The 17,774-nt window shown below is 38.3% G+C and overlaps 4 protein-coding genes and 1 non-coding gene across 5 annotated transcripts; all 5 read left to right on the top strand.

Annotated features, from left to right (window-relative positions):
* The first annotated feature begins 241 nt into the window (after positions 1–241).
* On the top strand, positions 242–3,838 carry LOC113063116 (ribonucleoside-diphosphate reductase subunit M2). Its single transcript, XM_026233297.1, has 10 exons — positions 242–462; positions 682–750; positions 1,645–1,791; positions 1,952–2,068; positions 2,150–2,283; positions 2,524–2,618; positions 2,692–2,825; positions 2,925–3,029; positions 3,188–3,301; positions 3,442–3,838. Exons 1-10 carry the CDS (start codon positions 370–372, stop codon positions 3,592–3,594), a joined length of 1,161 nt encoding a protein of 386 aa, XP_026089082.1. The 5' UTR covers positions 242–369; the 3' UTR covers positions 3,595–3,838.
* Positions 2,316–2,451, top strand: LOC113063535 (small nucleolar RNA SNORD94). Its single transcript, XR_003278720.1, has one exon. It is a non-coding gene; the product is annotated as a small nucleolar RNA SNORD94 (small nucleolar RNA).
* Positions 3,839–9,327: 5,489 nt separating the features above from the next.
* Positions 9,328–12,334, top strand: LOC113063117 (actin, alpha cardiac). The gene is made up of 9 exons (XM_026233298.1): positions 9,328–9,425; positions 10,152–10,303; positions 10,449–10,577; positions 10,688–10,798; positions 11,020–11,104; positions 11,198–11,359; positions 11,533–11,724; positions 11,812–11,993; positions 12,085–12,334. Exons 2-9 carry the CDS (start codon positions 10,175–10,177, stop codon positions 12,226–12,228), a joined length of 1,134 nt encoding a protein of 377 aa, XP_026089083.1. The 5' UTR covers positions 9,328–9,425; positions 10,152–10,174; the 3' UTR covers positions 12,229–12,334.
* Positions 12,335–13,458: 1,124 nt separating this feature from the next.
* Positions 13,459–15,872, top strand: LOC113063118 (neuroendocrine protein 7B2-like). The gene is made up of 6 exons (XM_026233299.1): positions 13,459–13,578; positions 13,951–14,185; positions 14,323–14,472; positions 14,711–14,823; positions 15,357–15,410; positions 15,560–15,872. Exons 2-6 carry the CDS (start codon positions 13,963–13,965, stop codon positions 15,674–15,676), a joined length of 657 nt encoding a protein of 218 aa, XP_026089084.1. The 5' UTR covers positions 13,459–13,578; positions 13,951–13,962; the 3' UTR covers positions 15,677–15,872.
* A 648-nt stretch (positions 15,873–16,520) lies between these two features.
* Positions 16,521–17,338, top strand: LOC113063120 (gremlin-1-like). Its single transcript, XM_026233300.1, has one exon. It carries the CDS (start codon positions 16,521–16,523, stop codon positions 17,052–17,054), a length of 534 nt encoding a protein of 177 aa, XP_026089085.1. The 3' UTR covers positions 17,055–17,338.
* Positions 17,339–17,774: the final 436 nt, after the last annotated feature.

Below are 17,774 nucleotides of genomic sequence, written 5' to 3' on the forward strand. Positions count from 1 at the left end.
CTTTTTAAACCTGTTTGTGTAATTGAACGTTCGGTTTTGTAACACTTCGCATCCCCCAACGCGTTTGAATTTCCCGCTAGGCGCAGCTCTCACGTGAGGTCTTGTAGGATTCTGATTGGTCCATCTAATGAAAGGATTAAAAGGACCAAACAAAGCAGTAAAGTTTGCCCTTTTTCTATTGGCTGACATTGAGCGCCAAGAATCGAATATAAAAAGAACACCCGGCATTCATACTTCGTTTTCTTTCCTTCAGCTGGACTGTGGATCTTCAATCTTCTACTTTTAATCTTATTTATTTGTAACTTACTTTGTTTTAGTTTTTTTATATTATCCTTATTTTCTGTTTTATCTAACACCCTAAGCTTTGCAATGTCGTCAACTCGCTCTCCACTGAAAGCCAAGAATGAAAACTTGGTTTCTGCAAAATTGACTAACATGTCCTTGGTGGACAAAGAAAACACGGTAAGTTATTTATTTATTATTATTGAAGTTAACGTAACGTTATATTTAGAACGTGCTATTGCTAGTAAAGCGTGTAGTAAGATGCTTTACATTTTAGGCGTCTTGATAAATATACATTTTGATAGAAACCTTACATTTGCTCAACTAAAAAGCCAAATGTTAAACTTTTAATCATAATCATGCTGTATATCCTAAATGGGTAATTTGTTTTGTCCTCAGCCACCCAGTCTGAGCTCCACCAGAATCCTGGCCTCCAAAACGGCGCGCAAAATCTTTGTCGATTCAGAGGTACGCTCACTTTAACTACATTCCTGCACGTTTTCCAAGATTTACAACTTTAAGGCATGCAATCTATACAGTTTAAGACTAATGTTAGTGATTTCTCGAGTGATGTCTTTGAAGTGGTAGATTAATTTTGGCGGATTCAGAGCGCGCCAAGTTGGACTGATCAATCTAAACTTGTCCTTGCCTTTAATAAGAACAAATAACTCAAATTTAAAAAATTAAACCTAATGGATGCCATGACACATGGTCACTTACAATTATTTTGTTTTGAGACCGTTTTGTTTTTGATCTTATAGGGTAATGTTGAGTCGGATCAGTATCTCGAGCTGATGTAATGTGTTAACTACGCAGAACTGACATGAAAGCTTGTTTTAAATACGACAACTCATTCTGTATGACAATTGTTTGTTAAACAATGTTTATATGACCGTGTTTTCTTAAGCTTTTTTTTGTTAGGTTAAACGGAGGAGCACTTTTGTTATACCGGTAAACTAGACCGGAAGTAGTTGCATTACTTTGAGAGAAAAATGAAACGCAATCGCCCTCTTATGGACCCACACAAAGCTACGTGTCTATTTCTGGGTTCTAGGTTCAGTAATATGAAAGGTTAAGATTTGGGCATATTGATCAAAATGGCGAACATTTAAGTGCTTAATGCCGCGTGGTTGACCTAAAGTAAAAAGCATAAGATATTTTGGTTTTCAGGTCTTTTAAATGTGAGCCATATTACAGTGGCGAGTCATTTAAACATTTTGTGCATAGTTTTTTTACCTTATTGGTAATAGGATGACTTTTTTTTTTTTTTTTTTTTTTTCCTCCAATTCACACTTGATGTTAAATGTTTACTTAAACTTTAGTTTGTCAAATCCAAAGTTTTACCTTTTTTTTTTACTTAAGGATCAGACAAAAGCTAGCAAAGGAGCTGTGGAGGAGGAGCCCCTTCTGAAGGACAACCCCCATCGCTTTGTCATTTTTCCAATTCAGTACCATGACATCTGGCAGATGTACAAGAAGGCAGAGGCCTCCTTCTGGACTGCAGAGGAGGTAAGCTTCAATGTATTTGATGCCGTAGATCAAATTCAAGTTTGTCGCATTCTTATCATTCTTAAATATTGCATCAAACACGACCTAAATGCTGCTGTCACACTTGCTTTGACTTTTAGAGTGCAGTATTTTGAAAGGTTTGCATTTTATTTTCTCCAAGGTTGACCTGTCCAAAGATCTTCAGCACTGGGATTCCTTGAAAGACGAGGAGAGATATTTCATCTCTCATGTCTTGGCTTTCTTTGCTGCAAGTGATGGCATTGTCAATGAGAACTTGGTGAGTTCAGAGGCAAACCTGTGCACATGTTTGTAAAGGGTAACTCTCTTGTAATTCTGCTTGTCTTCTGTGACGCTCTAGGTGGAGCGATTTACTCAGGAGGTCCAAGTGACTGAAGCCCGTTGCTTCTACGGTTTCCAGATTGCCATGGAAAACATACACTCTGAAATGTACAGTCTGTTGATTGACACCTACATCAAAGATCCCAAAGAGAGGTGAGCTATCGGGCATTATGTTGGAGGTATTTGGGGCAATGATGAGTGGCGCAGGGGTACGGACCTCAGCTGATAATGGGAGCTGAGTGGTGACTGCTCAAGATCAGTGGACATGTGGTCAGCTGGTTGTAGGGCGTCAGCACGAAACTATCGCCTTAACTGAGCTCCATTAACATGCTCCTCTAATTATCGAACTGAGCTTTCATTTAGCTGACTAATGTGTTTTTATTTGTCTTGTAGAGATTTTCTTTTCAATGCCATTGAGACAATGCCTTGTGTTAAGAAGAAGGCTGACTGGGCGCTCAACTGGATTGGTGACAAAAATGCACAATATGGTATGTTGTATTTAATATACCAGTGTTGGTTATTTTAAATGGCTTGAGCTAATTGGAGTCTTTTTGTTTTCAGGGGAGAGAGTGGTGGCTTTTGCTGCTGTGGAAGGAATCTTCTTTTCTGGGTCTTTTGCTTCTATTTTCTGGCTAAAGAAGAGAGGACTCATGCCTGGACTCACCTTCTCCAATGAACTTATCAGCAGAGATGAGGTAACCAATTTGACTCTCCCTAACATGGGTATGGATGCTTTTCGAAGTGTAGTGTGAAAGCTGAAGATGTGGTCTTAATGTTTATTCTCATACATACAGGGTCTTCATTGTGACTTTGCCTGCCTCATGTTCAAGCACTTGGTCAACAAACCTTCAGAAGAAACTGTAAAGAAAATCATTGTGAATGCAGTTGCAATTGAACAGGTTTGTGTGCTTTGGCTACTTCTATTTCAGGGTTTCAACAGGTTTATAAATTATTTTTTTTTTATTTTATTTTTATTTTTTTGCCCAAGCTGTACTGTATCTTCAATTAAATGCACTGTTTTGGCAAGAATAAAAATCTTGGTTCTTTAACGACTTAGGAATTCCTGACTGATGCTCTGCCAGTAAAGCTTATTGGTATGAATTGTGACCTGATGAAGCAATACATTGAATTTGTGGCTGACAGACTTCTGCTTGAGCTGGGATTTGACAAGGTAGGTTTATTTGGCATAATTTATTTTTATTTAATTTTTTAATTTTATTAATTAAGCTTTAAATCGCTTTAAAGAGGTGTTGTGTTTTTTTTTTTTTTTTTTTTTTTTTTTTTTTTTTTAAACTGTTACTGCTTTTCTAGGTTTATAAAGTGGAAAATCCTTTTGACTTCATGGAGAACATTTCCTTGGAGGGCAAGACCAACTTCTTTGAGAAGAGAGTTGGCGAGTACCAGCGGATGGGAGTCATGTCTGGATCCACAGATAACACTTTCAGACTGGATGCTGATTTTTAGGGACCCAATCAGCGTGCCTTAATGGACACTTAAACTCTTTGGACTCAGGAGTTTTAACCTCACTAATTTCTAGATTGTTTACATGAGTTTTTTTTATTTTTTTAATATAAATACTTTTGCTCCTTTTTAAAGAGCCGATACTGAAGTGCTTTATTTTTGTTTTAAATGATGATAATAAAAAGAACCAATCTACTTGCTGCTCTTCTTTTGCTTTTGGGCATGGTGAAGACCAGGAATAGTTATACATCTGTCTCTTATTTTATAGGAACGTACGTCTGTCCACTGCAAATAGTGCCTTTATGTGTGTATGTATATATATATATGGTAGACTTCATTAATTGGTGCTCAAGTTCTATTACCTTCCACTTAGTATTGTGCTAATTTAGTGTCATTTTTTAAGTGCTTCGTAGGAGCATAATAAAATCTCCAGGTAAAAAAAGTTTGGCAAGTTTTGTTTCCTGGCTGCCTTTTGTTGCCTACATAGGCTTAGTTTTTTTTTTTTTTGCTGCTGTAGAGTCTTATAGCATCCTCCCAAACTGGAACCCCGTCTTGGTTTATCACTTTTGAAGTAAGGTGAAGAGTCGAGATAAATTCTCTGAAGGCTTTTCAAGGTGTTCCAGTTCAAAACTGTTGAAATTCTGTATATAAGCTCACATTTACTGTCCAATAATGGTAAATATTTGCAGATTCACAATGAAATTATTTTTCACTTTCATCTGAAACCGTGAACCTCTAGTGTAATTGAGACTTAATGCTTTCATACACTGATTAAATGTGTTTTCTATATACCCAACATTGCTGATATGGAAACTTCTAAAGCACTTCGTATATTTATAGTAGTAATTATCTCTGGGGCACTCTTGGTGTGAGCTTGTGGTCATCAGTCATTCTCAAGTGCTTGGGATGCTGCAAAACTATTTCTCTGCGTGAAAGTTGCAGATGCATTCCTTAAACTTCAAGAAGAGTTAACAATTTTCATATTTGTGCTTGTATTTGCATATGTTGATATAATTTTTTGTACATCGGTGTTACATCAACCTCATGCTTTTCTGTTTGAGGTGATTTGTGCTGCTGTAAAACTGATGTCATGAACTGCACAGTGACACAAAGGTATAGGATCCATCGGAGTCTTTCGGAGCTGATATGAGTGTGTGAATCTGAACAGTGATTGACTCTGGGACATATAAGGTTCATTTATATGGGGATTTCTCATTAGCATGTCTGTCAGCAGTCCATTCTAAAAGAGTCCTTTGTTGACAACAACTGCATCAGCTGACACATTGACTCACCGTAGATCTTGTTATCAGACATTATATCACTAAAACAACCCAATGTTACAACATATAGAATAAGCCACACTTGTATATAGAAACAAATACACCAAAGTGATATATTTGTTTTATATGAAATCCCTGTCTTGAGTGATTCTCACAAACAGATTTCACTGCTGTCTTCTTTGTCTTTCCCCCGCAAAAAAACATTTGTTTGCAATTTTTTCTTGCAAATTCTTTACATTGAAGTTATAATTTAGATTTCTTTGCCAAATGTTTTTACATTTACTACCAACGCTATTTATTTATGGTAACAATTTTTAAGGTACAATTCTCACTATTAACTAGCATGCATATTACTAGCATACTGTGGTTTATTAGTACTTATACTGTAAAGCACATATTACAGTTTTTTTCAATCGCTAACAAGCGCTTAACCATACTTCAGATACTTTATAAACTCTTAACACAGACTAACGCCTACAATTGGCCAAATGGATATTTTTCTTCTCAAAAACACATTTTGTTAAATATATACTAAATCCTCATTTCAAAATAGAACACCTCTTTCTCTGCACACACTAACTTTCCCAAAACACTGGAAATCTGACTCAAAATTAAATTATTCTGTCAAAGAATAACACTTGTTTCCACCTCACAAGTTACATGCAGTCAATCAAAGTACACCAGGTTTCAAAATACTGGCTATTGTTGACATTACAAAAACTGCACTTTTCAGTCTCAGTTTTGCAGGTATTTGCATGCAAAACATGCAATTCACTGTTTTACACTAAATTTCTTGGTCAGGAACTGTATGTCCAAATGTACAGTAATGTTCACATTCAAAAGCTTTCCAGTAAAAAGCTATTTTTTTTCCTTTACTGTTTACTGCAGGAGGTACAGTAGAAACACGGTATGATAGAACAGAAAAGGTTTGACAGTATTGCCTACAGTGAACAAAATATCCATGAAACACATAAGAGCATTCCGAACAAAAAAACAACAACAGCAAAAAGCCCAGATAAAAAAGGAGGGGAGGGGGAGGGGGGGGGGGGGTAAAATAAAAACAATCTCTCACTGCTCCTGCTCCTTTCACTGCTCCTGCTCCTGCTCCTCTCACTGCTCCTGCACCTCTCACTGCTCCTGCTCCTCTCACTGCTCCTGCACCTCTCACTGCTCCTGCTCCTCTCACTGCTCCTGCTCCTCTCACTGCTCCTGCTTCTGCTCCTGCTCCTCTCACTGCTCCTGCTCCTCTCACTGCTCCTGCTCCTCTCACTGCTCCTCTCACTGCTCCTGCTCCTCTCACTGCTCCTCTCACTGCTCCTGCTCCTCTCACTGCTCCTGCTCCTCTCACTGCTCCTGCTCCTCTCACTGCTCCTGCTCCTTTTACTGCTCCTGCTCCTCTCACTGCTCCTGCTCCTCTCACTGCATCTCTCACTGCTCCTGCTCCTCTCACTGCTCCTGCTCCCCTCACTGCTCCTGCTCCTCTCACTGCTCCTTCTCCTGCTCCTCTCACTGCTCCTGCTCCCCTCACTGCTCCTGCTCCTCTCACTTCTCCTGCTCCCCTCACTGCTCCTGCTCCTCTCACTTCTCCTGCTCCTCTCACTGCTTCTGCTCCTCTCACTGCATCTCTCACTGCTCCTGCTCCTCTCACTGCATCTCTCACTGCTCCTGCTCCTCTCACTGCTCCTGCTCCTCTCAATGCTCCTGCTCCTCTCACTGGGCCTGCTCTTCTCCCTGGGCCCCTTGCTCTTACTCTTCCTCGTCCATTCATTACAGTGTTTGTCTTTTTCTGTTTCTGTTTCCAAAAACATCACTCTTCAAAGTCCTCCTTTTATTGTATAAGTGTCAATGTAATAGAAAAAAATAACCCCTGCCACTGAGTCTAAGCCAGATAGGAATCAGCTGTGGTTGGACCAATTTACACAACATAAATCAGCTAAGATATATTGTTTTTGAACTGATGTTGTGTGTTAACATTTGTAAATACTACAAAAACGATCCATAATTTTGTTGGGAGGTATAGCTTGTCTGTTCAGAAAATGTAAGCATTGTGGAAATGTATTTAATGACCCCATATTGTGTGAAAACGACATGAAATGTGTGAATGGTATGGCCACAATAGACAGATGCTGTGCTAATTGTGTTTAGAGTTTTGAAAATGTGACAACTGCTTGGACAAATGCTTGTTAGCGACTGAAAAAAACTGTAATGCTTTATTTTGCATGACCATCCCTTAGATCCCTCAACCCTACCCAATACTTAAAGTTAACAAGTACCTTACTAGCTATTAATAATCAGCAAATTAGGTGTTTATTGAGGCAAAATCATGGTTAAAGGTTAATAGTGAACATTGGACCTTATCAGAACATTAACTCAGCTTTTATGTACTCACATTTGATAAAGAACGTGAATTTTAACTTTAAATTGTGTGTTTCATACATTCTCCTTTATTAAAGGCAACAGTGCTGCCATCAGCGCAGCATTTCATCCAGCATATCACTCTGATATGGCCCAGCATGGTCATGTCACAAAATCATTGTTCACAATATAATGTATGTTAAAAAGCATTTGGGCCCAGAGTTGCCACTCTCCAATTGAGGGTCTACTAGTAAGCGCAGCTGTCTGAAACGGGCAAATCCTGTGTCCCCTCCATGCCCTTTAAAGGAGACAGGACCCTGTCAAAGTGCCTGTGTTGGTTGCTTGCTTTGTTTGACCACTGGACCTCCCACACAGCAGTGCTAATAGATCACAACTCAGTAAGTTTAGCTACAGCAGAATTACAACTGTTACTGTACATTAATAGCGCAATTGGGACACACTAATTCCTTTGTTTTTTTTCCTGAATGTCATAAATTTACTTTTTCAGTGTTTTTTTGTCATCAAAAAGATGCAGATTCCATTAGCATTGATCACATTTTGGTTGACAGCATCATCAGAGCTATAATAAGATGCTAGAATTGGTCACGGTGTAAGGGAATCTGAATGGATTGTGTTCTGTAGATATCTATCAAGCTAGCTTGAAAAATGGCTAATAATAGCACATTAACAAAGAGGGTTAAACATCATGGTGCTCAAAAATGCTCACACATAATCCAACTATGGCTCAGCGAGCTGAAGGGTCTATACGAAACACCAGAAATCTGATAACAAAAGGTTAGAAAATACTATCACGCTGATATCACAGTCTTTTTTCAGTCAGGCTTGAGTTTTGAGGATCACAAATAGAACATTATCTCCTGTTCGCCGACCCTGAAACAATGCAAGATAACAAACACATGCCAAAACAGGAGGCAATGCCACCTTTAACGCCAAATGGTCCTTCTAAGATGTTGAAAGAAAACGAATAATTTCTGAAAGGCACATTTTGACCCGAGGTACATGTGTAGAATCAAACTAGCATGTTACAAAACCATACTCATCATAGCGAGGTTGTTTTCTCATTATGTTTAGTGAAAGAGATAACGGGAGAAGGTGACAAATAAGGAGTTGGAGCCAAGCGAGCAGCACCGAGGGGAAGCACTGGTGTGTATCCAGGAGCACCTGTCACTCAACATGACCCTAAAAGGACAGAGCTGGGCCAATCAGAGAACACCAGTTGCAGAGAAAGGACGTGGGTCCTCCTTGACATCCCCATACCTCTCAGCTGTCTGGGATGTTATGGGCACCGATCACATACCAGGGCCCAGGCCATTTGACAGAGGCAGTGTTGCTCAGGTCTGGCTCCTAAATGTGACCCCACACATCTTTAGTCTTCCAAATGCTTTTAATGTCAACCATTTTTTGACATTGTAGGTCATACACTGATCTCACACATTTAGTTGTATATTGTTCTGCGTCAAAGGTTATGATGTGTGATTTCCTGACATTCTTATCGGTACAAATAATAGCCAAAACCTTAAAATGCTCATTTAAACATGTTATTTATGCATTTTTGTGTATATAATGGCAATCACAAACTCTTTTTTCGTGTGCTGTTATCTTCTTATGATTGAATAATATAAATATTCTTGTCAATACAATTATTATTGGACAAGAAATGGTTAATATTGAAATGATATAATATTTTGACATTTAATTTAAATTAATCATTTTAAATGCTACAAGTGGATTTCATTCAGTGTTATTTTTATATTATATTTAAATGCTATTATAGTATTTATTCATATTTGTAATTCAATTTAATTTGTTTATTTTCAGGTTTTGATTTTTAGCAATTTTGTTATGTGCTTTAATAACAAAAGAAAAAGAAATGGAGACTAATCAAAGAAAAGTACTTCCATTTGGCTCTGAAATCATAACAAACCATTTCCCACTGCTTATTTAGCTACCAAAGAGGATCTGTCACTTCTTAAGAAACATCTGTCCATTTTGGTAATCAAGTCAGAGACCATGGAGTACAGGATACACTGGCTAAGGGGCCGTTTTCTAGCATCTCTTATTTGGTCTTGTGTGAACTCCTGAGCCCGCCCCTGCACCCCTGCCACTAGCATATTTAAGAGGCATCCTTCTGCCATGCCCTTCACCCCAGCGGAAACCCCAGTCTTGTGCTACAACTTGGTGAGTGTTTCCTACTACCTGCTGTGAATCTATGGACTACTTCAGGGAAGACAGAGAGTGATTTTAAATGGAGTAACACAACACTTCATCTCCTGCATGAGAAGGAACATTAATCTCTGGAACTGTTGATGAAGATGGTGGAGAGCTGGCTGCTTTTACATTGAAACATAATTGCTTATTCTCTGTGATAAGACTGTATCTGTAGTTAGAGAAATGATGCTGTTGGTGATGAAGGAGAGCAGAAGTGAGCAGTTGTTACTAGTTGTATTTGATTGACTAAAGGATTCATTGGGTTGGAATCCACATCTCATAAGATGTGCAGAAGATCAACAGATGAATTGACATGCTGCCAGTGGATCTCTTAGAGTTTCTAGAAAGCCGAGGTCCTGCTGTTATTTGTCATCAGACAACTGTGAAATAGCTACAGATAGGACACTGGGTCAGGGGCTTCCATTCAGAATGACAAGAGATGATGCCTAAAATAGTTTATAGGGGAACTGCTGTGCTGCTTTTGGCCTTTTGTTAACCTTTTGTTAGCTGCGTTTTAGAAATGTAAAAAAAAAATGTTTTAGGGATTGTAAAGGATATATAGATATATAGTATATGTATTTATTTAAATTACTAAATACTATTACAAATGAATGTTCTAATAAGGTTATTTATTCATTTTATTATTCAGTTTTGATTTAACTTATACACTCTCTTAACACGTTTTCTTTCTCCTAGGACCGTCCTAAAACAGACCCGTCATGTGTGACGACGATGAGACTACCGCACTTGTGTGCGACAACGGTTCTGGTTTGGTCAAGGCTGGATTCGCCGGTGATGATGCTCCCCGTGCTGTCTTTCCCTCTATTGTTGGCAGACCCCGTCACCAGGTGGGCCTCCAAAGCATGTAGTAAATTCCTGGTTCCAGCCAACATTTTGCTTATTGGCCGTGGAAAATCATTGCAACATATTATACAAACTAACTGAAGTACAGATGCTTGGTGCTGATGATGACCCATGACTCTTTTCCTTTAGGGTGTGATGGTCGGTATGGGTCAGAAAGACAGCTACGTGGGAGATGAGGCTCAGAGTAAGAGGGGTATCCTTACTCTGAAATACCCCATCGAACATGGCATCATCACCAACTGGGATGACATGGAAAAGGTAGCTATCAAAGAATTAATACAGAATGAAAATAAAAGGGAATTTAAATTCCTTTTAGCGAGCTAGATGGTTATTCACACCAATGATTTAATATATTTAAATATTTTTAGATCTGGCATCACACCTTCTACAACGAGCTGCGTGTGGCCCCTGAAGAGCACCCCACTCTACTCACTGAGGCCCCCCTCAACCCTAAAGCTAACAGGGAGAAGATGACACAAGTAAGCTAATTCATGGATTTACAAACCTTTTTATTTGGCACGGACGCTCTAGCAGCCCCTTGTGGCCCCTTAGCAATGGGTTTTCTTAAAGCATTTGAGTGTGTTTACCTTTACTAATGCTGAAATCAGGGTTATTTTTGTATTATTGATATACATATACTATATAGTTTTTGTTCATATTTTGAATTAGATTTTATTCATTTTTTAATCCTCCTTTTCAGATCATGTTTGAGACCTTCAATGTCCCTGCCATGTATGTTGCCATCCAGGCTGTGCTCTCTCTGTATGCCTCGGGCCGTACCACTGGTCGGTGTCTATCAAGTCACTAAGCAATACGTAACATTAAAGACTACTTTCTATATAAACCTGCAATACTTAACATGCCAATCCATGTTACAGGTATCGTACTGGACTCTGGTGATGGTGTGACCCACAACGTCCCCATCTATGAGGGTTATGCTCTTCCTCACGCTATTATGCGTCTGGATCTGGCTGGTCGCGATCTGACTGACTACCTGATGAAGATTCTGACCGAGCGGGGTTACTCTTTTGTGACCACCGGTGGGTGCTAGAAGAATTATACTTCAGTCTATCCTGCTGAATTTTGTTTAGAAATTAACAGACGCTCCCCTGGTCTCAAGAGGGTGCACTTTTTTCATGAACTCAAAATAAATGTTTTCAAGACTTTTTCCAATATAAAATATACTTATAGTACTGTCTCTTTTCTTCCATAGCTGAGCGGGAGATTGTGCGCGATATTAAGGAGAAGCTGTGCTACGTCGCTCTGGACTTTGAGAATGAAATGGCGACTGCTGCCTCTTCCTCTTCTCTGGAAAAGTCCTATGAGTTGCCTGATGGCCAGGTCATTACCATTGGAAACGAGCGTTTCCGCTGTCCTGAGACCCTCTTCCAGCCCTCTTTCATTGGTATGACCTTATTGCATCAGCCCATGTTGCTGTTTTACATCACAATTGTTACCTTGCTAATATAGCCTGCAATGTTGCTCCTCACAGGTATGGAGTCTGCTGGCATCCATGAAACCGCTTACAACAGCATAATGAAATGCGACATTGATATCCGCAAGGATCTGTATGCCAACAATGTCCTTTCTGGTGGTACCACCATGTACCCTGGTATTGCTGACCGTATGCAGAAGGAGATTACAGCCCTGGCCCCCAGCACAATGAAGATCAAGGTAAATGTCAATCCAATTAAATTAGCTTGTTTCTTTTATAGCTGTAATTTTACAATCTAACTAGATTCATGTTCTTGTGTTTGTCCTCTAGATCATTGCTCCCCCTGAACGTAAGTACTCCGTCTGGATTGGCGGTTCCATCCTGGCTTCCTTGTCCACCTTCCAGCAGATGTGGATCAGCAAGCAGGAATATGATGAGGCAGGTCCCTCCATCGTCCACAGGAAGTGCTTCTAAACCTCATATCCAGTTCAACCCAACTAACCCTCCGTATTCATCTGTACTGTGCTTTATGCTGTATATACATGTACTATTGTAATAAAAGTTGTGATGTGTAACAATATTTTTGGCTCGCATTGTGTTTTGTCTTTGAGTATGTGGCAAGTTGCTGCTGACAAATACAGCCTTTTCCATGTTTCCTCAACAAAAGCTACTTATTATCAGATATTATCCGATATTATCCGATTTTTTGAAAAGCATTAGACAAAAAAAAAAAAAAATTCTCAAAAATGTATCTATTTAATAATTAACCCTTCTAGGCTGTTGTGTTTGGGCTTAATTATGTATTTATTTTTTTTAATGAGACTTGATGACGAAGATGTAATTTTCATCTTATGAAAAGTCTTTGTTTTCTGCCAAGAGACCTTTTTGGTACATTTTTTCATGTCATGATTGAAAAGTGAATCTTTAACGTGAATTTTACTACACAACTGTAACTAATATCTCAGCCAGGCAACCAAAGTTGGCAACCCCCTGTAGATATTCAGTTATATTCATGACTATTAAGTAGGTTAAGTTATTGATTATCAACACACCATTATGATGTCGTTTACGCGATAGCGTCGCTAGTTAGATATAGTTTGCTTAAATATTTACAGTGTTTAGTTGTAAGCAGTCGAAGTACTCTCCTGGGTTTGCATGCTAAGCATATACAATTAAATGTTGTTAAATATCATGAAACTATGTCGCTTTTATCATTTACGGGGCTGCAATTATTTTGTTTCTTAGTTTCTGAAAAGAATGTGACAGGAGAGGTTCGTTTACGAGCTTAAGTTCTAAAGAACGCATGTGTTTATTCAGGCCTGTTCCTGAGAAGACTTTCAGGGAAATTATTGTAACTACTTTTAATTAAGCATCGTTGTTGGTTATATTTTAAGTAATGAGGAGTAAACTGAAAAAAAAAAGCAAAAAAAAAAAAAAAAAGAAGAAGAAAAAATTAAAAAAAAACAAAAAACATTTATTTGCTTTATAAGTTTTATTTGCACTGTAAACGTTAAGGCATAAGGTCAATAACATTACCGGCACATTACCGACACGACACACCTCACTTCAAATGTAATTTTATTATAGTATTTATAATAACTTCCCTATATATTCCTTATTTCCTTAATATTTGTCCCTCTAGCGTTACCAGTAAAATACAGCAGCATGTTTTAACGGCTATGTGGCGGTCACTAAATAAACCAATGATCAATTGTGGAGGTGAGATGACTCGGCTGCTTGGCAACAGAGCAAACTAAGCGAAGAGAGGAGGAGGACCGCATCTGTGTTGATCCGGACAACCTCTTTCTCAATCCGGATTACATGGTAGGTTATCGCTTTAAATTCGTTTAACTGCGCAGTTTATATGGCTACATCACGCTCGATTTCAGTTTTGCTGAAATACGAATATGCTTCCTAATTATTTTGCGCTTGTAAAATAATGGCCTATGTTTTTATGAAGCCTGATGCGTACTTGTGATGTCTTGTCTAATCAGGATTGCACGAACTCAGTTATATCTAAATAATATAAAATAAGCTTGATTTATAACCCGATTCCTACATTAACTTTTTATACAAAAAAAAATAAAAAAAATAATAATAAATGAATATAATAATTCAAACATGTTGTTTTAGCATATAAAGCACAGCAATAATCTAACACTAACGTTACATGTTGTGTTAAATGTCGGTGTTAAGTGAACGTCAACGATGGGTTCGGCTCCGAAAATGACACACACGGTTCTTCTGAGCGTCATCATAAGCTCGATGGCCGTCGTTTCTGGCCGCAGTCCACGCACTGTTGATCAGGTGTCGGATGCGGATATCCAGCGCCTGCTCCACGGAGTGATGGAGCAGCTGGGAATCGCGCGGCCAAGAGTCGAGTATCCCGCGCATCAGGCCACCAACATAGTGGGTCCACTCAGTATACAAGGTAGGAGATTCTCATTGTTGGCAATTGCACGTTTTAAAAAATGTAAATGGTCACTAAGTTTAGTAGGTTGTCATTATAATACTCTTCATCCCATTGTGTGGTTGCCTTCAGGTGTAACTTTAGACTTTGTCCAATAGGTGGTGCCCATGAGGGACTCCAACATCTCGGGCCATATGGGAACATCCCTAACATTGTCGCAGAGTTAACTGGAGACAGCGTTCCCAAAGATTTCAGCGAGGACCATGGCTACCCTGACCCTCCCAATCCTTGCCCCCTTGGAAAGAATGGTATGTTGATCCAAATGCAATCGAATACACAAATACGGTGTCACCATTCACTTTGATTAATCGAAAGAGGAATCAGTTTTCTGAAGCAAAGAATATTTGTTCAATATTTGATTAGATTGAAGGTGTTTACCATAATCTCCCAAAGGAATGACAACTCTAAACTTTTTTGAATGGTCTAAACATAAAGAGAGAATGGGGTACATCCCTCTCTTGTTTACAAAATGTGATGTTTTTATAGCTGCTGATGGATGTTTAGAGAACTCTCCAGACACTGCGGAGTTCAGTCGAGAATTCCAGAAACATCAGCACCTCTTTGACCCGGAGCATGACTACCCTGCACTGGTGAAGTGGGTGAGTTCACACTTCACACCTTGAAACAGACTGGAGGAGACTTTTTAATTTAAATAAAATGATTTATTGATTAAATTAAGGGGTTTTCATACTGCACTTAACCCCTGGTTATCGGTGGTGTAAACCCCGCTTTTAACCCTGTGTAAAGGTAATGCCGAAATTCAAATGATGAAAGAAAACATGTAAACTGGAGAAAAGAAGAGACCATTTCATACTTACCTTTATAATCAGAAAAGTCCATTCTGTAAAACTTCATAGTACCATCAGCAATATATCAAGATGCGCAATGCTAACGCCGTTATGTAAACAGATAGCATGCTGCGTTTGTCCAATCAATGGCATCGACACTGCAGTTATGCAGTTAAGAACGTTAACATGAGATTAAGTAATGTGCAGTTTGACAGGTCATCTTTTGAATACACAGGATTAATTGTTAACCCGGATAAAATGAGCAGTGTGAAATATGAAGCAAGATAGCCCAAGATTCTGGTCTGTAGCAGACGGCACTAAATATATATTTTAATTTTTTCTAGAATAAAGGACTGTTGTATGAAAAACTGAAGGGTGGACCAAAAAGAAGAAAAAGGGTAAGCAATGAATATATTTCTCTATGCCTTTTGGTTGATTCTTTGTGAGCAGAGGCTCAACTCATGAACTATTAGATGGAGCACTTTTGCATATACATGCTGCATTTTCAGGAAAAATGTCACAGGATCTGTCACTGAATGTGTTTCAGAGTACAAATCCATATCTGATGGGACAGAGGCTGGATAATGTGGTAGCCAAGAAATCAGTGCCACATTTCCCAGAGGAAGATGAGGTTGAAACTGCTACAAGCAATACCAAGACCTAAACACTGTGTTATTTATGAAATCTGTACAATAAAAATAACAGTTTTACAGTAATGTCAGCATTAAATTATGTGTGATATTCCAATGAATCATATTATTAATAGAGCACCAAAAGGTGACTGTAAAATGAATGATTATTCTATTTGCACAACTTCTGTTGTAATACCATTTAATCAAATAAAAATATTGTATATGTTCATGTGCAGAAAAAACGTGTTTTTAACTTCATTATTCTTCTAAATCACAAATATCACAAAATGCATTCATCATGAAGTTCCTTACTCTCTTAAGGCACTGGACCGTCCCTAAAATGCTGTGAAGGACAGAGGAGGCGTGGACTGCCCCGTTCTCTTAAATGTCAGCACTCAGAACAGAGCTCCAGACTTTATTTTGACTTTGCTCTTGAGTTCTGGATCATTTGGTTCAACCTATTTTTAATCAGTTTGTTATGGTATACAAAGACCTTTGTGAAAATAACTGCAGTCCATGTGAAGAAGTCTGAACCATTATTGATTTGAGGTAAGTCTGGGATCTATATATTTTCAAATCACATCTGTGTGATTTAAAAAAAAATGTTTTTATAGAAAATGAGTTGCCAGAGGGAATTACCAAAAAGGAATTAGTAGGAAATGTATATAAAATGTGTTTAAATTAGTCTGAACCTTATATATGCTTTGAAATATTTTAAATATGAAATATTTTGACAAAATGAATAGCAAAAAATAGCATATTTGTATAAAAAAAAACAAAAAAACAAAAAACAAACAAAAAAAAAAAATATATATATATATATATATATATTACTGTATATTTGCTGATGTTATGTTTCTTTCTTCATGCGAAAGGATGACTAAAGACGGATTAGCTGTCACTATCGTGGTCTTGTGGCTGCTCTGCAATCCGGCGAGGATCAGGGGAACCGGGGGATTTCAAGGCGCCATTCCTCACCCAAATAAATACAGCCCAAACCATTCGGAACAGTTACCGCAGACACCGCAGGCCAGCTCCAGGGGAACGGGACCGCCTTCAGTCGGGGACGAGGTGCTGGACTCCAGCCAGGAGGCTTTACACGTCACGGAGCGCCGTTACCTAAGACTTGACTGGTGTAAAACGCAGCCGCTGAAACTGATGATCTACGAGGACGGGTGCCAGCCGCTCACCATCATCAACCGCTTTTGTTACGGACAGTGCAACTCTTTCTACATACCACGGCACGTTTATCAAGATGACAGTGCGTTTCAGTCGTGCTCCGTGTGTAAGCCAAAGAGCTTTACTACCGTGACTTACACCCTCATCTGTCCCGGACAGACTCCCAGTACCAAGAAGAAGCGCGTGCGCCGCGTGAAGCAGTGCCGCTGTACTTCTGTTGACTTGGATTAAACTGGCTGACGTCATTGTTTTAGGCTACTTCTGTATGTTTGTTTCCTCCATTAGTTCTTCAGTCATCAAAATGTGGCCTTTATATTGTGAAGAAATACAATTGATTCAATTAATTGTACAAAAGTTGGATAAGTTATAATACTATAAAATAGTGACATAAAAAATATTCTTATATTATTATATTCTCCACTGTGTGGAGCAAAATTTGCGCATTGATGCAAACAAGCTTGTATTGTGGCTTGATTTGTAATATAAATATACATACATATTAGGCTATGGGTGCAAATAAGCAAGTATTTTATTTTATTATAATTTTTTATAATTATAATTTTTTTTTTTTTCAAATCCATTCCATTTTATTTTTTACTGGTCTTTATACAATACTGCAATGTAAAAAGAATGTAGTGTCAAGTTACAGCCTTTTTAATCAATTGATGTAGAAAATCTAGGTGAACAAACATTACAGAAAATAAGTTGGATGCATGGAAAATTGTTTTTGTATTAATGAAAACTTTTTATAGTGTTACATTTATTGTATAAGGAACAATATTACTGTGATTAAATGGCAACAAGATGTGAAGCAGCATAACTGTCATCATTAAAAAAAGTGATGTTTATCAAAATAAAACAGATAGGGTAGTGTAATATTATATTTTTTTCACATTTACATTATCTTTGTTTTGTTATTTTCTGTATTGATTCTGTGACCATAAAAAAATT

This window comes from Carassius auratus, chromosome 45, assembly GCF_003368295.1.
Source record: "Carassius auratus strain Wakin chromosome 45, ASM336829v1, whole genome shotgun sequence".
NCBI lineage: Eukaryota > Metazoa > Chordata > Actinopteri > Cypriniformes > Cyprinidae > Carassius > Carassius auratus.

Coding starts and splice junctions, on each gene's coding strand:
- LOC113063116 (XM_026233297.1), top strand. CDS start 370: ATGTCGTCAACTCGCTCTCCACTGAAAGCCAAGAATGAAAACTTGGTT. Junction 2,284..2,523: donor ATCAAAGATCCCAAAGAGAG/GTGAGCTATCGG, acceptor TTTGTCTTGTAG/AGATTTTCTTTTCAATGCCA. Junction 3,030..3,187: donor ATGCAGTTGCAATTGAACAG/GTTTGTGTGCTT, acceptor TTAACGACTTAG/GAATTCCTGACTGATGCTCT.
- LOC113063117 (XM_026233298.1), top strand. CDS start 10,175: ATGTGTGACGACGATGAGACTACCGCACTTGTGTGCGACAACGGTTCT. Junction 10,578..10,687: donor ACTGGGATGACATGGAAAAG/GTAGCTATCAAA, acceptor AAATATTTTTAG/ATCTGGCATCACACCTTCTA. Junction 11,105..11,197: donor TGCCTCGGGCCGTACCACTG/GTCGGTGTCTAT, acceptor TCCATGTTACAG/GTATCGTACTGGACTCTGGT.
- LOC113063118 (XM_026233299.1), top strand. CDS start 13,963: ATGGGTTCGGCTCCGAAAATGACACACACGGTTCTTCTGAGCGTCATC. Junction 14,186..14,322: donor GGGTCCACTCAGTATACAAG/GTAGGAGATTCT, acceptor TTTGTCCAATAG/GTGGTGCCCATGAGGGACTC. Junction 15,411..15,559: donor GACCAAAAAGAAGAAAAAGG/GTAAGCAATGAA, acceptor AATGTGTTTCAG/AGTACAAATCCATATCTGAT.
- LOC113063120 (XM_026233300.1), top strand. CDS start 16,521: ATGACTAAAGACGGATTAGCTGTCACTATCGTGGTCTTGTGGCTGCTC.